The 24,181-nt window shown below is 27.6% G+C and overlaps 1 protein-coding gene across 1 annotated transcript in view; it reads left to right on the forward strand.

Annotated features, from left to right (window-relative positions):
* The window catches only part of sgl (UDP-glucose 6-dehydrogenase sgl), a 57,178-nt gene extending 33,571 nt beyond the window's left edge, over positions 1 to 23,607 (forward strand). The window contains exons 10-11 of the mRNA XM_075372552.1: positions 1,013 to 9,281; positions 23,354 to 23,607. Coding sequence (XP_075228667.1) covers positions 1,013 to 1,189 — 177 coding nt within the window. The 3' untranslated portion in view covers positions 1,190 to 9,281; positions 23,354 to 23,607. The remainder of the gene's footprint in view (positions 1 to 1,012; positions 9,282 to 23,353) is intronic.
* The last annotated feature ends 574 nt before the right edge of the window (positions 23,608 to 24,181 follow it).

A 24,181-nucleotide genomic window follows, 5' to 3' on the forward strand; every position in this document is an offset into this window, starting at 1 on the left:
CGATTTAAATAATAACAAACAACCTAAACGAAAAAAACTTGATCCAAATAAGAAGAAACAAACTAGCTAAAGCTCAAAAATTAACCTTGTATACTTACAATTAAAAAGTGTCTATCAATAAACACAAAAATAAGACACTACAACACAGTTATGAAATCAGAAGCCACTTACACAGCAGACACAATCTTCCGTCTGAATGAACAAAGACAGACAGGCTCCAGAATATTGAAAGAAGAACTGGAAATACCTGTATCAGTAAAAAGTACCAGAAAGATGGACAGTGGTGGATTGTGCCCAACAAAGTTGTATACAAGGAGTTAGAACCCATCACTAATTCCAAGTATAAGAAGAGGCTAGGATTTTTTGAACATATCATGAGGATGCAAGATCCAAGACTTCTGACACGGCTAGTGCAATACGATCTTGACTCGAAAAACACCAAGACATGATGCAGATGAATCAAAGAAATAAGAGAGTATCTGAAGGAAATTGGCCTTACACCAGAAGACACCAGATAAGAAAAAATTAAACAAGAAAATCAAGAACAAAAACACTCACACACAAGTAAAAACTCACAACATGAACATTTGCAACACTGGAAAGGGCACAAAGATCAGATTGTATTAAAAAGTACTGGGAGGACTGCAAGGTCCAAACAGTCCCATCGAAGAGACTTGGATAATGGACATTAAAATGATCCTTTGTGGTCATAAAAGATAATAATAATAAAACTTGGGAGTTAAACCTAATATTACCTAAACTGATGTGTATCTATCAAACAGTCAGAGTAAAAATCCCTAAGAAAAAGTTTTTGGCTTGGCAGGTAGGTAAAAGATGATGATGTTTCAGAGGAGCTAGGATATATAGTGGCGGCTCTGCAGTTTGGTTTAAAGGAGTCGATGTCTAAACGTTGGCTTTGTCTGAAAAAAATCATGAAGTAAGTTACACCTCTACATGTTAATGTAGAAGTGGTTAAATAAATATATGATTAATTTATTTTTTTTGCTTTCAGACCTTGGATTATAAAAATATATATAATGCAATGATGAAACCAGCCTATGTATTTGATGGGAGAAATATTTTGGATCATGATAAACTAATGAAAATTGGCTTTGAGGTCCATAGTATTGGAAAACAAATGCAACGTTGTGGTGTAAAAAGGACATGGGGTAGCATGAATCAAATGTAAAATGTTTTAAAATTAATTTGCATTTTTAATTTAAAAAAAAATGTATTTATTTATTTATTATATCTTGCCTTGCGAGTGTATATTATTTTTTTAGACTGATTTTTAATTTATTATTCAAAAAATATAAAAATTATATAATAAAATTCATATATTTCCTTTTTTTATATATTATTTATCATTGAATTGACATTCCTGTGTTTAATAATACTGAACAGTATTGAAATTTGTCTTAAATTGTGTTAATTTTGAATGAAATATTTTTTTATTATATTTAAAAATTTTGAGCTTTTTCTGTTATATGTATATTTTAATTGTAAATTTATTCTACTATAATTTATTATTAAGTTTTATTTTTTTAATTTCATTATAGCACATTTTTTGTAAACCCGTGATTGTCAAATTGATTTTTAATTATTTTAGGTGTAGGGTTTCTTAATGTAATACTGGTAACAGGTCTTCATTAAAGATGTGATTTATTCTTTATTCTATTCCCGTAAAGTATTAAAATACTTAATTCAATAGATTTATCTTATTAAAAGAATAGGAAATAAATCATTCAGATATGAATAAATTAAAGAAAAATATTTTTTAGTGTACTGTAAAAAGGATGAGTTATATCAGGACACTTTTTTTAATTAAAACACTAAATGATTTACTGCTATTTTGTTATATCTTAATCATTCTTACTTTAAAAAATGATTCTTCCAATTATTGTTATTTAAAATTTATTAATCGCTAATCTTGTATTTTACAGACATGCAAATGTGTATTATAGAAATTTAATTATTGAACTATTATGTTGTTAAAAATATAACAAAGTTTTATGTGTTTTGCTTCAGTGTAATATGTTTATTTTCTGAGACATCCTTGTTGTTTTGGAATCATCAGGTTGTGGACTAAACTGAGTTTAAATTCCTAGTCCCCCCAAAATAGAGTTATTTATTGACCTGGTTTTCCACTGAGATTAGATACCCTGCCTTTCACCAGGATCCTCATTTAACAGACGCAACTTTTGAAAGTCAAAATGAGTTAGAATTGGTGGAGGGGAGAGACTAAGAGTATTCTTCTGATATGAGTATGTTCAGTGGCAACACTCCCAAATGCCAGAGCTGAAGCTCCTCCCAGGTCCCTATGTAAAATGAGACCTAAAGTGATAAATCAGAAAAACTTCTAAGATACTTATAAATATTTTTTTATAGCACTAATTATAACTTACAAATATATACTTATGGTTGTGTATAATTATCCTTTTAGAAACAAGTGTATATACTACAAGTAATAAATTTGTTTCTTAATAGTTGCACGATAAACACAACCTATTTACCACTAATCCTGCTGATTGATATGCAAACTGTACCAGGTTCAGTTATAGCTTGAGCTTCTTATTAATTTTCTATCTAATTCATTTTATAATCTTTTTCTAGTCAAACATTTATATAATGGATAATTAAAAGTTATAGAGCTTTAAGAAAACCCCTAAAATATACATAATAATTTTTTACACAATCATTTATATCATCCATCATTTATTGACCTTTTAAATTCCGCATACATTCTTGCGCTGCATCAGTGACTTCCTCGATGTTTAAAACTTGTTTTAATGACAAAAACTAAGAATCACTTAATGCTGCATGAGGTGCAAGAGATGAAATCTCTTAAAATGAATGATTTTTTTGCCATCTTTATGAAATCATGTACTGTCTTAGTATTATTTCTTCCATGCATTTTTTTTTTTTAACTTTTTTCCTTAAGATTTAATGTAACAACAGATTTTGTATAGTTGTCAATATTTCCCAGTATATATAAACCAAAATTTAATTTCTTGAAAGATTTTCTCCATTGGTCATGGAAGTGGAATATCTGATTCCAACAGATATTTCCTTACTTCTACTTTCCACTCTACATATAATCTGTAATTTCACTCCTGAATGTCAAAAAACAAAGTATGATTTCACTTCTACAACAATCTTTCTAGATTAGCTTATATATACTAAGAAATATAAATAAACTTTTTAACTATCTTCACAAATGAATTACTATAGTGCATTCAGTCAGTCTTATCACCTGTTTAATAATAAAATAAACCATACATTTTAATTTACTTTGTACGTGGGCAAGATATTAATATTAAATGTGTTTAAAAATAATCAATTTTTTTAATAATCAAGGGTTTACTTTAAATGTGTTTAATTATAACTGTTGTCAATGTTACTATAATGACATCATACATTCACGTATTTATTATTATTTTCATTTTCATTATTTTTATATTTTTTAATTACTTCTATCAACTTTTTTATGTTTTTTTCTTTTTTAATTTTTAATTTGATATTGTAAATGATCAATTATCCATGATCAGATTTGTTGTTTTTTATAGTTAAAAAGAAAAAATGTTATTCATAACATTTCATCTGTAACAGATATTAATTAAGTATTAAGCAATCTTATACTTAATTTGTTAAGTGTAATAAACAATTTTAAATATGTGATAAAGTATTTATCTTTTTTTTTTATAACTGAATGTGTTTACAAAGAAATAAAAATTAGTTATCTGCCACTTTATAAAATAATTAATTTTGAATAAATATTGCTGATTTATTTTGGTTATTGTACGTTTTAACACTCGCCCATTTTCATATTTGTCCATAGAGAGTTTTTTTAACATTTTTAAAAATTTGTAAAAATCATATTTTCAAGGATATGTACTGTACTAACAATTTGTATATTGTTAAATTAGTTTTTTTAAGTAGGTTATTTAAATTGAATATCAAATAACTTTCATTAAAGTAATGTTCCTTTAACAATATATATTACCAAAGCAAAAAAAAACTATTTTTTTCATAACTTATCTAAGTGTAATTTAAAATTATAAATAATTTTTAACCGAATTTTGATATACAACTGTTTAGTATATAAACTTGTCTTAATATACTGGAAAAAAAAGAAGAAAAATATTTGTATTACTTGACAAAGTTTAGAAATCATAATACATAGCTTACAATAGTTCTATTTGTAGTATCTGAAGTAGTAGTGTTGACACTGCTTATGTAGTAAGCGGGGGAGATAATGTACTGTGACAGGATATCCTAGATAGTAAGAAGCTATCTAGGGTGTATCTTCTTGCTATTAGTACAGCAATCAACCCTACTCTTCACATCAAGTAATTTTCTATATTTTGTTAAGTAGCAAAATAATATATTAATTTTATATCTAAATCAATCTAATATGTCTTGTATTGAAAAACTTATTTCAGTCATACAAAGCCAAGTTTTCATGACATGAGTAAACAAAGACATCCATGTATCAAAGATCATACAGTCTGTAAATATTATAAAAAGTTCTGATGGTTATGTGAAATATGAGTAATGAAAGATTCAGTGATTGTTTGAATATTTATTATTATTCAAATTATATGAGAAAAAGGGTAAATTAAAGGCCTGTATGGTGTACAGAACTTATTTCGTATTAGCAAGGTATGGTGACTGTGTGTTAAAGGGTTTGGTGAAAGAATTAAAGAAACTAGGAAATTTGTGTAAATTCATGTAATATATTTTTATTTATATTCTGCATAATGCATTACATATTTTCTTTATTTGCTTCTTGCATTAGCTGCTGCTTAAATGAATCTTAATCTTAAAATCTCCAGTTTTTTAGTCATATTTTTTATTTCATATTCTAATTAAAAAAATATATATGTTATTTGAAAAACAAAATAATGACACTAGTCACTTATTTGTTACTCTATTCATTATCTATTTAACAAGTTCATTCATTGCCTTTCCAAAATTGTAAGACCCAATAAAAACAAAATTTTTCTTGTAATGTTCTGAATAACTAAGCAGTAGGTAAAATTTATAGAAAGAAATATATAATGATTGAGTTACTGAAGAATCTGGTTGTTCTCTTACGAATATTATCTGTGTTAGTCTTATTACTGTATTTCCTTAAGTGAATCCAATATTCAACTGCAGTTTTGTTCATGTTGGACTGTACTTTATTCTATCCAGTTAAATTTCAATAACAATTTAAGTTATTTAATTCTTACATTTGTGATAAAATTGTAATTAAAATATTTTACTTTTAATAAGAAGAAAAAAAATGCTAGACTGCTCGAATCAATAATACAGCTTTTATCCTGCTAACTGAATTTTATTGTTGCATCTATTTTTCTGTAATATTTTATTTGTATGCCAATAGCTAGCGGCTAACAAGACTAGGATTTATAAACTGACGTCTTGACTGTCATTCCAATTCTCAATGGTCTGTGTCAGGAGTAAATACTAATTTAAACTCCAAGTCTTCATTATCTAAATAACAAATTATTCAATCATTTCAATTCAGCTGTAAACAGTTTAAAACATCTATCTACTCCTTAAAACTTACTGAGTGGTCTGTTTGGGATTTAGCTTGATTATATACATTTATTATTATTATAATACTGACCTAATGGTGAGGTGGTAACATCTCTTGTCTTTAATCTAAAAGGTTTCAACTTCAAATCCTGCCCAGACTTGGAGTTTTTCATACTCTTCAAAATTAATTTGTACCCATAAAAAAAGAGAAATCTAACTATAATTAGGTGTATGAATACATACTTTTTTTATATTCATATACATATAATATGTATTGCATGCATTGTACATCACTTCATATACAATAAAAACATTTTACAAAGAGTGAACATATATAATATTATACATTTATAACATTATAAATTTAAATGTTTAACCACTTTTTTTTAAACTAATCTAACAGTGATTAATTCAAATGATGTTCATCAAAATCTGTATTGTGCTAGAGTAACCAATATTCTAATTTTTAATTATTTTATTAATTAGTGATAAGTATTGATTTTTTAAAAATTGTTTTCCCTAATTACTTTTTTATCTTTATTCACTGTAAAATTTTTAATTCATTTTTGTAATTATCTGTCTTGGAGGCCCAGTGAGAAACATATTGTATGTTAATAGCAAGAATATGAAGTAGACTGTAAATCTGATAGCTATTACAATAAAACTCACTAGGATGAATTAAGATTAATTAAATATGTATTGAATAAAAACATAATACATGATTTTATTTATTCAACAATCACTATCGTACTCTTGTTAAATGTATTGTACACTTGCAGTATGTATCTTCCAAGAGTGTTGTAGCTACACTGTCCATCACTAGCAGTGCCACTCTAAAACTCTTCTAGCAGCACTAGTGAACCATTAAGTGGTTGAAATCCGCAGCACTTATGATAAACAAAAATATTTGTTTGTAATTTTCAGCTGATTATTAAGGAATGAAATTTTTAATTCAAAATGTGATTTTACTACTGGAAACTAGTATCACTGTATAAAGTATTATACATCAGCCTAAGTAGCACTTAATGAGCCCATGGGCTGGAATTTTTTAAGACCATTTTTTAAATATTCGTTTTTTTATTTATTTTAAGTGGCATCAGCTAGTCATTAATTATTAATAAATGTCAACAGCTTGCAGTAAAACTCAACCTAATTTTGAATGTGACTTAGCCCATTAATTATTTAACTTTGTTTTTCAGATCCATGAATTCTCATGATCCTCTCTGTATTTTCCAGTTGTTGTAGAAATATTAGATTATTAGTGGATGCTATTACTTTTTTAACTTGTTTCAATAATGTTAATAAAAAATAACTTGTTCTGTTGGAAATTTTAGGATAAAAACTGGCAGCCAAGGTGTTAATAGTTGTTTTAATTTTCTGCATATTTGTGTAGTTTTGATAACAAATATTGTACACATATTATTTGAAATAATTTTATTGCATGATAATTATAATATTATTTCAGCTTTTTGGTTTATTGTGATTTCAAATTATATGATTATTTATAGGCTTTTTGTTTAATACGCACAATATTGTTGTTGATTGTAGTTCATAATGTTTATTTATTCAATGTTGTTCTCTCTTCAGATTTATTTTATTGTCATACAGACTATAGATTATTAAAAATGAAATGTTAATATAATAAATATTGGATTTGTGATTTTTTTTTGTAATTGCAAGAAAAATTATATTATAATTTATATGCTGCTTTAGTACTATGCCCCAAGTTCATTCTAGTTTTTTTATGTTTTCAATTTTTTTATAGTATTTTTTTTTAAATATAGGTTATTCCTAATGTTTGAGTTTCTGCAGTGATAAAGTATGAACATGTGTTTGAGTATTAGTTCAGGAAAAATGTGTAAAAATTCATTAGCAGAAGAGAAAATTTCAAAAATTAATGAAAATTTTCATAATTACTGAAAAATATTTACATCTGATGAACTGAATCCCCTTTAAAACAGTTTTAGTTTTTTTTTGTTACAAGAAAAGAAAAGCCAAGTGGTTTTGTTGTAAATATATTAAGAAATATTGCTTTTCAAGAAAATTGTTACACATATCTTTTTAAAACTGATTAAAAATGAATTACTGCATGACATTATAAAAACAATTTGTGCATGTAATATTATATTACTAAATAATACTGTTAATGTGAAAGTAATACATTTCTGATCAAAGTAATATATAAAACAGTAAGAAAACTGATGCATTGAGCATGTTAATACATTTTTATTTAATAATAATTAAATAAAAATGTATTAATAATTATTACATCAGTAATACATTTTCACATTGTGTTTTGGGCTAACTAAAAGTTTCATTCAAATGCAAAAGCAAATATTTCTGAGAAAGCCCTTAACATAGAAAAAAGAGAAAAAAATATTAATCTTAAGTAGTTAGTAAATGATAATTTTTATAAATAATTATATTTTGCTATTAGAATGCACTTTGATTGACTGTTGATAATATGTAAATAGGTAATATGGTACTCAGCCATATTACCTATTGAATATGAAAAATTGAATTTTGTTCTTGTGCATAGAATATTGTTCTTTTTTATCTTACTTTTTAATTGTATATAGTTTTTATTGCTTTTTCTGTTAAGGTTTATGTATGTCATTTTTTGATAGATAATAATCTATGGTACATAGATTATTATGGTCTTGTAGATTAGGAAATTAAAATAAATGTGAACAATAAGACCTACAAATAAATCAATAATGATTTAACAAATAGTAGGACAACAGTTTAAAGTACCATTGAAGAAATTAAAATGAATCCACAGAATTTATTACATTTATCTATCTTACAGTATGCAGTTATTATAAGTGAATTAATTAAAATTAAATATAGTAAAACCTTCACTAAATTAAAATCTGTAATCAAAATCCAGCTGAAACTGCTGGCAGTATAATCATAATGGTTAAAATACAATGCCATAGTAGTAGCACTGATTAAAGTAATAAAATAGGCATAATAAAAATTTCTAATAAATTAATGAAGATACAGTTTTTATATTTTATAACATTTTTAACCTGCATATTTTAGTTTTCTTTGTTATTGAAGATGTTGGTCATATAATTTGTAATGCTGAACCCACAATCAGTAGCCTTGACCTGTCACATGGTTTTGCTCCACTACTAATGAAGTCATACAATAATTTTTTTCATGTAAGCAAATAGAAACAATAATTTGAGCAGTTTTGGTCAAAATAACAGTAACATTAAGTTGAGATGGCATTCCAATATTGCAGTTTGCTCATATTACGCCATACACTCTAAGTAATTCTTTACCTTTAATATATCTTGTACTTTCTTTCTTTAAATATATCCTTGCACTACTTAAAAACAGGTTTTCCCTTTTTATTTCAGTTAAGAGAGGTTTCAGTCTGAATTATATATAAATTCAAATGTTCTTGAATCTTTTTCTCTACCAAGTTGAAACAGTGTAAATATTTTCCTAGAGAAAGGGGTCATTCAATTTTTGCTTTATTCTGTCTGACTCGGTTTTTTAATAGTATGTGGGAAACATCTGAGGTATAACCAGTGTGGTATAGCCAGTGTTATTTTCTCTTGGAATAATGATATTCATAACACAATCAGATCCTGTAAAGAACAGAGTGAAAATATCACTTATAGGGCTGAATGCAAGTATTTCAGTGAGCTTAACATGCTGTTATGTATTGTTTATTTGGCTAAATAAAGAAAGTGATGAGAAACAACTTCACTCCTCAGGTAACAGAGGTAAGAGGATACTTATTATTCTTGGAAATGGTTTTTTCATTTTTTTGGCATGTCTAGTGCCTCATTAAAGTCTCCTTCAACTATTTGGTTATAGCATCTAACTTGCATACATATAAAATAATAAATGTAATAGTTCATTATGATTTGAACAACACATTACTTAAGTCAAGTTTTTATATTAATTATTTTATGTTATTTAATTTATTAAATGTCAGATTAATTATTTATTTATACTATTAAGTTTTAAGTTCTTTTTATATCTAATATTCTATATTATACATAAGATCACTTTTTTTATAGCCTTTTCCTTTAAATTTTTTCTTGTTAAAGAATATATATATTAAATTTTTTTCAATGTGTTATTCTTTCAAAAGTATATTAAATTTTTTTATATACTACTTGTCTGTTTTATTTTCAAAATAACATAAATCTATTATATAATTAATTATTGTTATAAATTAAACTTCTGTTTCTGTATTAAGTGAAACTGCAACTTCTTTTGTATGGAGAAAATCCTGAATCAAAGATTCTGTGAGTATATAAATAATGTTTAAATCACCAAAATGCAGGTTGTAGGTGATTAAAGCAATTACCATAATACACTTCTCCATATTGTGTATGTACTGGTAGCAACGTTTATATCTTACTCTGTAAGTATCATCAGTACTTGTCTGTTAGCCCCCTAATTTTATGTAATATTTGTTTTTCCAAACTTCAAATTACAGTACCATAACTACATAACATTTTACAACATATACATTTTTATAATCGCTGTTTTACTGCTGCTCTGGAGATCAAAATTTCACTATAGCATTTTGTGTAGGTCAGATAGTGCATTCTGAGAACATTTTCTCTGAGCATAAATTTAATCAGGTAATTCTTTGTATAGTTCGTAGTTTCTCATTATGTTTTTTATGTCACTTGAACGATCTTATGTACAATCATTATGTTGTACATAAGCTCCAAACAAGTAGTTGATGAAGCTGTATTTACGGCTCACTATCAAGTATATAAATCCTGCAAATTCCAGCTTATTGTGATTGCATCCTCTTTCACCAGTCTGGATGTCTGATAGATCTGATATTTAATTACCTAAAGAAAGTTGAGCACATCAGGAATTAGGTTTGTTTGACACATCTGAGGTAGAAACGACATTAGCCAGAGTTCTTTTCTCTTTGAATAACACAATCAGACCCTGTAGAGAACAGTATGAACATTTGGTTTGTTTCTTTGTATATACTATCAGAAATCCTTCAGGATGCAGTAGCTTTCCTGTAGAATTTTTGCAGCAATTAAATAGAATTTTCTTTATTTCTACAATTAACCTTGAACTATATTCCTGACTCTCTTTTTGAATGTAGTGTAGGAATATACTTAATAATGTCAATTTTCATAAACCTTATGAAAATGGAATTAAATAAAACATGACTTGAATAATGAGAAAAATAAGGGAGGTGAACATAGCAGACAAATTCTATTTAATTTTTGATATTCATGCTCTTTTCTTTATATGTTACCTCCTTCATCTGACCTTTTTTTTATTTTCTCTACTTGCAATTTTCATTTCTGTCCATTTGCGTGTAAGTTATTAGCGAGGCATTGAGTTTCATGACTGTCTTTATCTATCATAAATCAGTTTTTCAAAATTACATAACCTTTATAGTATATCAGTATATCACCTTTACAACAGTATATCTCATTATACTGATATCTCTATAAACTATTTTAATCGTTTTTTTTGTTTTTTCTTTTCTTAAATTGATGAGATAGAGAATGTAAATAAAACTGTTATGGTAATCACCTAAATATTTGAAAAAAAATTTTCAAATGACAGTTTTGCAAACCCGTGAATAGTGAAGTTACCAACAAAGAACTTTTTTTAATACAAAACTAACTAATTAAATTTATTTAATTTTTATTTATAATTATTATTCATCATTATACATTTTAAAAAGCTAACTAAAATAGTATGCTGCACATTTTTATAATTCATTTATTTAAGTAATACTTCACAAGAAAATATAAATTCCTGAAAATAATAAAACATAAGAAATTTTATATTTTAAAAAACAAGCTTAAAAAAGAACTTGACAATGAAGACCTCTAATGAAAACTTTAAAATGCAGATAATTTTGTAATACCATAATATAATGTAATCAAATTTGTGCAGTTTTGTTATTTGAGAAAATTTACTTTTATTTATTTACATTTATATATTCCTGTCAAAGTAATCCTCATCAGATAAAACAAACATTCATACAAATTTTTTTTGGGCTTCAAAACATTTCTTATCTGGTGTCTGTTATAGTTGCTCAATAATTTCTTATTAATCAGTGTCATAAAATGTTGTCCTACCATAGTTTTCCATTTTTGAATAGAGGAAATAGTCACATCAAGCTATTGCTGTAGTATATGACAATTATAGTATCATTAAAGTGTTGTTTTTAGTTAGAAATTTCTAAAAAAGCAATATGTGAGCTTGTAATTTGTCATATATTGTTGTATCTATTTCCATGTGTTATTCTTTCCTAAATCTGCCTGTTGTTTCTTTTTAGCTTCACATAAACAGTATGAAATACTCAAAGAGCATTTTTTACTTTTTGTAACTCCTCATTCGTTAAACACAGGCCACAGTTAACAAAAATGAGCCAAAATTTGCTTTGTACAATAAAAACAAAAATTTATGTTACTTTTTGGATCTATTTAGACATTTTATCTGATTACTTAACTAAATAATTTGTGTTTATTTGTTAATTTTGCCAGAAATCATGTAACGTTTAATTAAAACTCAAGGGTTTATTTTTGGACTTCTGACTTGTTAGCTTTCAGTGAGGGTGATTAAGAATTTGATTCAATATTGTAATTCTATACTCATGATTCGTCACCAGTTTTGATGTATTGGAATAATTTGATTTATTAATGACCTAACTTTTTATTTTCTCAGCATTTTCATGATGATAGTTTCTATTTGGACATTTTCAGCATGAGAAATTAACAAATCACATAAATTCCATTCAAGTATTAAACACATTACACAAGATGTGCAATACAAAAATATAAATCACAGTCTGAAATTAAACTTTATTATAAATAATATTGTTATCTTTAAATATTAATAAAAAAAATTATATATATATATATATATATGTTGTAAATGAATTACATAAACAATTATAAAATAAAATCTCAAAAATAGATAATTTAATTTGTAAACAATAAAAGTGACATGAATGGAGATAACAGTACCACAAAGAAATCTTCTGATGTGTGTGTATGTGTGCACGCACGCTATGTTTAGAGAATAATTTGATCTCCCATTCATATTTCAATAATATGTGCAAATTATTCTTCAATTAAATATCTATATAGGAAAACTATACCTAGAGATCATTTAAAATTTTATACCATCACTGTTCAGATCAGCTGACTAATAATGGTTAATTTAATAAATTATATCTACCTATTTGAAGTTTCTAAATGGTATTTATGTATTTTTAATGCAGTTTGGAATTCTGTTCTATCTTCAGAAAATCACACACTGGAGGTCATAATCGCATCAAGATAAAATGAAAATGAAAAACAAACACACGTGTATATACACCAAGTCATAACACATGAAATCACGCACAGATGTGAAGTATGCACACCATCATCCACATAAAACGACTGTAGAACTCGTGCAGTTCAGCCATTGCAACTGCCTGCCACCACCCTCTGATTTTATTGCGTATTGTAAATCTAATTTGACTGGAGTTTAAATGATCATTCAATACATGAATTGAACTACCTCTATATGCTTTATAAAGCTCATATTCATCAAGCACATCCATGTATCTACCTTTCTTATACTTGTATATATGCAGTGGTAATAAATGGGTTTTGAAATCAGAGTACATATAACCGCGATCCATGATTTGTTGTGATCCATGTATAGTTAGATTTAGAAAACAACATTATGGTTAGGCAGATGTCCTTTGAACTGTTTTTTTTAAATGTCTTCCTGTCTGGCCTATAAAAAATATTTGTAATCATTAACATTTAATCTTGTAAAGCCCTGATTTTAACTCTATAGGTGGTGTGTTTTTAGGTTTCAGCATTTTCTTTACATTGTTATTGGTACAAGAGATTCTTATATTTAATTTCTTAAATGCACTGGTTGGATGCTGGTGGAATGTTGCCATATTCTGTTGATCTGAATGTTTGTTTAATTTTCACTTTTGGCAATTTTGTCTAGTTTTTCAGATGTTTACTGAGAATCTTTTCTACAATTCAACTATTCAACCGTTACCTATTTTTATATAATTAATTGTATCCAGCTTATTTCAGTAATCAATATCATTTAATGGAATTGTTGCAAATCTACGAATAAAGCTAATTTATGCTGCCATTTCTGAGAGAATGAGTGGTGGAAATCGTTGTGGATCATAGCATCTGTGTGGACTTTCTGCATTGTAATTCATCCAATCTAATCAGTGTGAGATCTAGAAAATTTAACATCCTGTCTGACTGCATTTCATGGATGAATTGATGTATTTGATTATTAATAGCATTCATGTAGTTTTTTAAATTTTCTATTTTCTGAATGGTCCCATTAAATATGATAAAAGTATCATCATGTAATGAGAATAACTTATTTTGTTCTTGTACGATTTATTTTCTTTAGATAACAGGTGTTTATTTTCATATTCATTTAAATAAATATCCCCTAATAATCTTAACAGTGATGATTTCATTGTTAGTCTTCTACGTGGATACAAAGATTAACAAATGTAAAATACTTCTGACTGAGTAAAACCTTTAGTAACTATATTAATTGATTAATGGTGTCAGAACCCACTATTTTAATCTTGGCAAGTCAATTCTGCTGGGTGTGTCGGACGTTTGTATAAAGGTCAACTATGTTGAAAGTTGCATTCTTGTAGGTGGGCTGCAATTTAATGTCTTTTATTATGTTGATAAAATCACTAAGATTCTTTTTACTACATTTATGTTTGAGATTGATGCTATTTTTTATAATGGCTGTGCGGGAATTTAGCTGTTCAGTATCCTGGAGCCTTCATGAAATTTATTAGAGGTCTAATAGGTTCTTTTTTATGGCTCTTTGGAAGACCTATAAACCAGGATGCTTGAGTGTTTATAGACTTTAATATGTGTCTTGTGATATTGCTAATAGGTGAGAGCAAGTGTTGATGGCTTTATTCAGGGCTTTTAACACATTCATTAGTGGGATCTTTATGTAACATTTTAATATTATTATCAATTTTAAACTTGTTAACCTTTGTTTTGTATTCACCCATACTAATTATAACTAGGGTATTACCTTCGTCGGGTTTGTTTAAGATAGCATTGTTTTCATTGATTTTATCTTTAAAATGCTTTAAGATTTTCATTTCTTTTGTCCATTTGTTATTTTTTTTTTTTCTAATCTTATCAATAATATTAACTAAGTTTTTTAAGTACTTATTAAGTTTGTCATTAATTAAAACCCATATATTATTGTAATCTAGTTCAGGTAGTGACTTTATAACTGTTTCCTTGTTTACTATTTCTTTAAAATTCTTTATTCCTCTTTTGTTAGGGAAGTTGTAATTTAATTAAACCTTTATTAAAAAGTTCCAATTCTTTATCGCTCAATTTTATAGCCATTAAATTAGAAATTTTTTTATAAAATATATGTTGCCAATTAACCTTATCAACCAGCTATTGTTTACTTTTAAAATTAACAATCTTATTATTTTTTTTATTGCGAATAAGTTCTACGGCGGCATTAATATTTGCATTGACGTCCTGTAGTACGTTGTATATCACGAATGGATGAATATTATTAAGTGATTCCAAATGGGCCTTGTATAATGCTCTATTTAATTCATTTTTTAGAATATAAGTATTTGATTTCTTCTTTTATCCAAATTATTTGTGCTTGTTCATTGTTAATTCTTACGGCCTTCGATGTATTGATTTTAATTATAGCTTACTTTGTTATTATTTTATTTAACAAAAAATTTTTGTTAAATAATCTCACCTTAATCTTTTGGTATTCAATACAATTCATGCTTGACCAGTTTCTATTTTAATAGTGATTTGGGTATGTTAAGATGAACTTTTAACTAATAATGATTTTACACCAAACTAATAATGTTAAATGATGACTATTTTTAGTTTAATCTTGTAACTATCATTACTTTTTGAACACCTATAATTCTGTGCTTTGCTCCAGTAAGTCAAAAAAAAGTTGAAAAGTAAATAAATATTGAGGGAATAAAATATTAAATTACTTCACTTCAAACATCTCACAAAATTACAAGTTGTCATATAAGATGTGTGATCAAAAAGTATCTGACCTTGTCTCATAAAAACAAAAATACCTATCCTATTTAGTTCAATGACTTTTCCCATTTAAGGTAGGTTCTTGTCTTCTGATGTAACATTTATCTCAATATTGTTTCCCTTGGTGACATTTTTTAAAGTTATTTTTAGTGACCACCATAAATCCTTTCGTCACATTTCTTTTAATCTCTTCTCTGTCTTCAAATCTCTTTAAGCGGAATTTCAAATCTTAGGAAATCACAGGGAGTTATGTCTGATAAGTAAAGAGCCTGCTTCTTCAATCTGATGTTTTGTAAAGAATCTGTTTGTACGTTGAGATAGATGGGCTGTTGCGTTGTCATGATGAATTTTCCAATCCTCATATTCCCAAAGTGTTGGTCTCTTGCGTCAAACAGCATCTCACCCAACAAAGAGTAATTATGTAGTGCCCTTTATTGACAGTTTATACTTGAGGAGCATACTTGTGATGAACCATGCCTTGATAATCAAAAAAGACTATCAGCATTACCTTCACGTTCCTTCATGATTGCCTGGCTATTTTGCATCATAGATCTTGGAGTTTTGCAGAGGAATTTGCCTTTATCTCAGGTTCATAGTCATAGACTCATGTTTCATCTCTGGTTATTATTTTTTTCATAAAATCAGGATCACTATTAGCATATTCTGTCAGTTTTCCTTTTGTTTAAGAATGAGAGGTTTTGGGACAAATTTTGCTGCTACGAATCGTATCCTGAGATCTTCCATAAATAGTATTGATTGGATTAAGCCAAATGAAATTCCTACTTCATGTTCAAGTTCTCTAATTGTTATCCAATGATTGTTCACCACCACCTGTCAATCTTGATTTTTTCAGAATGTTTGCTGATGGAAGCTGTGCCAGAGTGTTTTGTCATCTTTTACAGACATTTTTCCTTCTTGGAAAGTGTGATACGTCTCTTTAATTTGTGAAACACCTGTAGCTTAATCGCCAAGATCTGTTTGAATTTTCCTTATTGTATCTATGTCACAAAGATTAATGTGTATATTGAGCAGATTCTTTGCTCAAGCCTTCAGTCATTTTGAACAGCAGCAAATATATGGCATGCAATTCTCACATATTTTACTTTCATAGCTGCTAAACAGCAACTGGAAAGCAAAGCAGTCAATCATATAAATTCAGTATGTCAAGGTCACATTCCATGATGGTTCCCTTCCATGCTGCAACTGGTTACTGCAACAACAAAAGTAAGATTGGATACTTTTTGCTTACATCTTTTAATATTCAACAGTAATGTACATATTACTTTTACTAGGAATAAACGGGTACTTTAAGAAAAAAGAAAATTATTTCAACAGGTAAATATTTATCCTTAATAAAAATAAATAATTTCACAGATTTAGCAGTTAAATAAGATCATTTATATGTTTTATTTTTTGTAGTAGAAGCTTCCATACATCGATACTACACTCATGTGAAAATTAACAAGTTGCCATATTATGATCTGAAGCTGGTTTTTTCTTTCTTAAGGTTATAGATATATTCAGCGCACATATCTTGTTTAATAACCATTTTCAAATGCAGAATTGTTGTCAATTTCTTATTTTTAAACTGCAATGTCTAGCAGTATGAAAATATTAGAATCACTTAAATTTTTCATATTAATTATTGTGCAGTAAATTAATAAATTAATTCCGTTCAGTAAATTAATAAATAAATTAGTTCCTTCAGATCTCAAAAAAAGTGTTATAGTCATGATACCAAAGAAAGCAGGAGCAGATAAATGTGAAGAATACAGAACAATTAGTTTAACTAGTCAAGCATCAAAAATCTTAACTAGAATTCTATACAGAAGAATTGAGAGGAGAGTGGAAGAAGTGTTAAAAGACCAATTTGTTTCAGGAAAAGTATAGGGACAAGGGAATTAATTTTAGGCCTCAGATTAATAGTAGAAGGAAGATTAAAGAAAAACAAACCAACATACTTGGCATTTATAGACCTAGAAAAGGCATTCGATAACATAGACTGGAATAAAATGTTCAGCATTTTTAAAAAATTAGGTTCAAATACAGAGATAGAAGAACAATTGCTAACATTTACAGGAACCAAACAGCAACAGTAATTGAAGAACATAAGAAAGAAGCCGTAATAAAAAAGGGAGTCTGACAAGGATGTTCCCTATCCCCGTTACTTTTTAACCTTTACATGGAACTAGCAGTTAATGATGTTAAAGAACAATTTAGATTCGGAGTAACAGTACAAGGTGAAAAGATAAAGATGCTACGATTTGCTGATGATATAGTAATTCTAGCCGAGAGTAAAAAGGATTTAGAAGAAACAATGAATGGCATAGATGAAGTCATACGCAACAACTATCGCATGAAAATAAACAAATACAAAACAAAAGTAATGAAATGTATTAGAAATAACAAAGATGGACCACTGAATGTGAAAATAGGAGGATAAAAGATTATGGAGGTAGAAGAATTTTGTTATTTGGGAAGTAGAATTACTAAAGATGGACGAAGCAGGAGCGATATAAAATGCCGAATAGCACAGGCGAAACGAGCCTTCAGTCAGAAATATAATTTGTTTACATCAAAAATTAATTTAAATGTCAGTAAAAGATTTTTGAAAGTATATGTTTGAAGTGTCGCTTTATATGGAAGTGAAACTTGGATGATCGGAGTATCTGAGAAGAAAAGATTGGAAGCTTTTGAAATGCGGTGCTGTAGGAGAATGTTAAAAATCAGATGGGTGGATAAAGTGACAAATGAAGAGGTTTTGTGGCAAATAGAGGAACAAAGAAGCATTTGGAAAAATATATTTAAACGAAGAGACAGACTTATAGGCCACATATTAAGGCATCCTGGAATAGTCGCTTTAATATTAGAAGGACAGGTAGAAGGAAAAAATTGTGTAGGCAGGCCACATTTGGAATATGTAAAACAAATTGTTAGGGATGTAGGATGTAGGGGATATACCGAAATGAAACAACTAGCACTAGATAGGGAATCTTGGGGAGCTGCATCAAACCAGTCAAATGACTGAAGACAAAAACAAAATTAATAAATAAATCTTTTATTCTGTTCTGTATGCAATATTAAATCATGTAGATTACATCAATAATGAGTTGATATGCTAATACTTGTTTTTGTTGATAAAAAAAGAACTACTCTAGCATTCAGTTGGATGGATCAAGGAAAACGATGGTAAAACCTTTATCAGAGCACAGATATAATTAAAAGATAAAAAAATAGATTTGAATTACATATCAAACAGATATTGAAGTGTATATCAGTTAATGACAATTGTTTGAGCACGCATTTATGTATACATTAAATTAGTTTTTGTTTTTTTTTTTAATTAGTATCATTTAAATATCGTCTTCAAAATAATATTGTTTCTGTAACAGAAAATCCTGTAAACAGTTCAGTATTATGATAATGTTATAATAGAATTCTTTGTGAAATTAATTTAACTAGCATTAAATTAATTATTAGTTTCATTACAAAATCAGCTGATTTTCAAAATCAAGAGTTCTAAGATTTGAGTCCTTGTAAATGCCATTGCTTTTATATGGATTTGAATGCTAGATTATGAATACCATTGTTCTTTGGTAGTGGGTTTCAGTTAACCATACATCTCAGGAGTGGTCAACCAGAGTCTGTTCCAGACTACATTTTTACTGGTACATTTACACTTTTATTGCAGCTATGTCAGGCCTGGCAAGCTGGTAGAGGTGATTACATTTGCCAGTACACATTGGGTCTAGTTTAAAATGGTTTTGTTATCCAGCCCAAAAAGTAACTGGATAACTGGTTGAGAAAAACTTATTTAATAATTTTAACATTTCCTTGATTTAAAATGCAATGCCATACTTGTTATTTTGGCTAGTTCTAAATTTATTTTTTATTAAGATATATCCACATTTGTATTATTATATTTTTATTTCTTTTATAACCTTCTTGTTGAAGATAATGGTACAGTCCACATTTTATATTATTTATGGCTAAATGAAAAGGATTGATACAAGTTGATTTAACAGCTTATAACATGTAGATGAAATATATGTTAAATAATGTGATACAACTTATACTACATATATAGAGTTTGACTTCAATAATTCAGATTTTAATATATTGTTTTAACTTTCTTTTCTATTTAGCCTCTGGAACCACCATAAGGTATTAACTTCAGAGGATGATACATATGAGTGTAAATGAAATGTATTCTTGTACAGTCTCAGGTCTATCATTCCTGAGATGTATGATTAATTGAAACCCAACCACCAAAGAACACCAGTAACCACAATCTGTATAAAAATTAACTGCCTTTACTAGGATTTGAACCTTAGAACTCTCGACTTTGAAATCAGCTGATTTGCAATGATGAGTTATTCACCACTAAACCAGCCCAATGGGTTATGCTGTTTTAACAGTGAACTGATAATACTAGTCTCCTAAAAGATTTTATGAATCTTTGTATCTCATGCATACCTAAAAATTAGCAGCAATTCAGATAAACACCATAGTACGTGTGATGATTAGAGGAAGGATCTTAAGAATGATTTATAATCAACGTTAGTGCCTTCAAAGATTTTTAATAACTGTAATTGGAAGATGGACCATAGTAAAATTACAGGATATGATAGAAATCCATACTTAGTAACTGGCAGTAGGAATTCTAATACAAATTTTTTGTTTTGTGAGGGCTTGATGATATCACCATACAAGCATGAAGCTTGAATTTGGAATATAGAATTGAATTTTGTAGCTTGTGAAAATGCCATGCCTGCCTAGGTTCAAATCTGGACCTCCAGATGAAAGGCCAAGATGCTACCATTCCACCACAGAGTGGTGGATTTTCTTCATGAATTCTGAATTTTATTAACTACATGCAAAATTACTGACTACTACTAGCTTCCTGATGAACACTGATGTTATCTGCCATGAAAAAAATGCTTTAGTATATTACATTCTTATAATATGTTTGTTAAAAACATTTTTATAATAATTCATGAAGATGTCAAATGACTTTTGCAAGTATTTAATTCTCACATGTTATTAGATTCACCTTTTCATTGATTTTAAGCCTTGAAAAATTAGTAAACATTTCTATAACCATCAGTTACAATGAAATTATTATAATGTTAGAAACTGCTTCCTAAAGTAGATTTTTAAAAATTGGTTATTTAATATAACTGGTTATATGGGTAACCACAAATATGTTAATAGAAGTAACAAAATATGCCACTTTTTTAAGTACTCTTTTAACATGGAGGATAATAACACTGAAAGTAGTAAATTTTGAACTTTCACTCTCTTAATTATTAATTGGTCAGAGATGGATAAAGATATCTAAATTAATTACAAGCCATACTTTTTGGGTCTTAGAATGAACATTAAAGCCACTTTCTGGTTTATGTAGATTAAATCAATATGATGCCTTTTACAGTAAAATTTCCATATTTTAATTGTGTAAAATACAGTCATTTAAACAAATTATCGCCAAATAAGTTTCAAAAAAAAATTCTAATTCTTTTTTATGTAATTGGACTGATAAAAAAATGGTTACATTAGAACAGTGATTTTTTTCTTTCACACCAAATATCCAATCACATCTTTCCATGTACGCCTGTTTAATAATGGAATTATGCAGCTGTATTCTACGGTACTTTTTAAAAAAAAAAAAGCTGGTCAAAGTTCATGACTTACAAATTAAAGATTACGTAGATACCAAACCTTAATGAAAATAAACTTCCATTAATTATAAATATTGCAACATTATTTTTAAAATATTCAAAATAATTAATAACATTAAGAAAACAAAACTAATATAAATTTTTACTTAGATAAAAACATTTTCAACTATACTTGTATTGTTTAACAGTGCAACAAGTAGTGGTTTCAGCTGAAATTGGTGATTTTTTTTTTTTTAATGGGAAACGTAATTACAATATAGTCAAACAGTGTATTAGACATCCAACTGAGTTCATTTAGTACCATTGGTATTACATATGTTTATATCTAAGAAATTTAACTTGTATAATCTCTTAATATTCTTTGTTGAATCGATAACATGAAACAATACTGTTTATTTATTTTATTTTTGTTTTTAATCATTTTGTGTAGGCGTGAATCAATCAGTGGTGCAGTTTATATTTGTTGTCACAAAATATTAGATGGCAATTTTATTTCTTGCATTGTTGTTTGTGTAATAAAAATGATTAATTCACTAAAATTATTCATAAGTACAACAAACCAGTGGAAATATTATTGTAGATGTTTTATTTTTTATAATATCCTTTCTGTAGAATTTTTTATCTTAGGAGGGATGTTTTGTTGTCAATGGCCTTTCTGACACCAATAATCATCTGGATGTAATTTTTTACCCATTTCTATAATTATTAATTATAGAGTATAAATAAAACTTAAACTCTACCTTATTCAGTATAGTTAACCCATAAATCAAAATAGCACATATATTAAGTAATATCTTTAACCAGTTATATCTTATAACCATTTTGTTTTTTAATATTTTAGGAAACAGTCTTTATCTTTATAACAATTTCTCTATAACACTTACAGAAAAGTTTATTAATTTAAAAAGCCTTTGAAGTCATTGGATGGGTGAAGCTAATAGCTATTCTATTGCAAATTCCATGGTCACTATTCACTGGCTTATTTCACAGATATGTAAATAAAGACAGAAGGTTTTAAGGATGATTGGAAGCTCTGAAAAATAAAAAATTATTGGATTGTTCTTAGAAAGCAGATAATATAGCTGAATTACATCTGTAGCTAGGTTTATATTTGTTTTGTAGAATTACTGTTTACTGGCTTGATTGGTTCTTCTCTGACTTGTTATATTTTATTTTTATGAGCTTAATACAACGAATGATATTCCATAAAATGAATCTCAAGTAGCCATTTGCAATTGGTCATCTAGCATTAACAGAAAATTATATTGTAAATTAATGTTTGGTTCTTGTAGGTTTAAAAATATTAATTTTTGCTATGTAAAACCACAGAAAAATATTTTTTGTATGCTTTTGGGTATGTTGCCATTCAAATTCAAATGTGATACCATGTCAGTTTTCTGTTCAGTTATTCTCTTGTGTTAAAATTTTTTATTACCTGAGGTACATGACACATCATTTTAAATGTAAGTTCTTCTATAACATTTAATGCATATATAAGGTAAATTAAATGTAATAAAATAATTAGTTCTATTACAAACACACCATTTAAGTACCCAAAAATAGTTAATTTTCACATCAAAAGAATTTATTCATGTATGTATAGATTCAGATAACCTTTACTCAACCCTTTGCATACTGTTTAACAAAGACATTAACCATAACAAACAAATTTTACAAATAACTCATAAAACTAAAATCTCAAAAACAGCATATTAAATAAACATAACAGAACTAATTTGATTACTTACGTAACCCATTTCCTAATCTTTTTAGGACAAGCACTTTTAATAATAGTGCTACCAGAAACTCCACTGAAGAAGATGCTTAAAACATTAGTCTATAAGTTAAAAAAAAATATTTTGGAACTAGAAACATAAGTAGGTGAACTTAAATCTATTTTTAGTTACAACACTTCAAAAATACTTAACTATATCTTCTCAGTGTTATAAAGGTTGTGATATTATAAACTATGTAATCACTTTTTTCATACTTTTTGTAATAAATAAAATCTCAGAAGTGCAAAAAATAAATTAAATGGAAATTTGTACCTTTCTTTTTTTACAGAAATTGGTGTCTATATAAGTGAGAAATAACTTTTTCATTTATCTAGCAAGAAGTCTTCTTTTTGTAATACTAGAGCAGTACTTGCTCAATATAGGTTCATCCCATCTACCGTGATAATGCTGTTGGTTCTGTTTGTATAGTATCTTAATTCTCCTACTTTGTTCTTTGTCAGCGGCCAAATTTGATGTGAAGAAGTCAAGATGACAATGTAAAAAATAAATTTTCAGTGTTATTCTGTCTAGATTTTTTAATCATTATGAGTTTCTCTACTAACAGATCATTGTTTTCAATTTGTTTGTTTTCAAGAAAACTCGAAAACATCTTTGAATGATTTCCATCATGCTAGTATGTTAGCTGCAATTTGCTATCAAATATAAAGTTACATATTAATTTTCTGATTTCATACCTGATGAACATTCAGTTTTGCTTACTTATTTGTAGTAGAAAAATATGGGTGAAATATTTAGTATTCCCTAGCACAAAATTCTTCATTAGTTCTGGTTTTGCAGGTAAACATGATAAAATAATTTTTGAAGATCAGCAAGTGGAGTATTCTTAAGATTTTTCTATCTTGAAGAGAAATTATCTCTTTAACCAGTCTTTAATTAAGTAATATTAACTGAGAGCAGGACTGTTCCAAAACATAAGAAAAACATATTATGTAAATTACTATGTAGATCAAGAAGCCAACTAACTTTCAGGTCACTACAGATCTATCATCATTAAGTGTTCATCATAATTAATGGTTTTCAGAATAAATGAGAATACATGTACTGTATATACTTTTATAAGTTTCCTTCAATCATACCGCATGAGTTGCTAGAATAA

This window comes from Lycorma delicatula, chromosome 8 (genome assembly GCF_047948215.1).
Source record: "Lycorma delicatula isolate Av1 chromosome 8, ASM4794821v1, whole genome shotgun sequence".
Classification (NCBI taxonomy): Eukaryota; Metazoa; Arthropoda; class Insecta; order Hemiptera; family Fulgoridae; genus Lycorma; species Lycorma delicatula.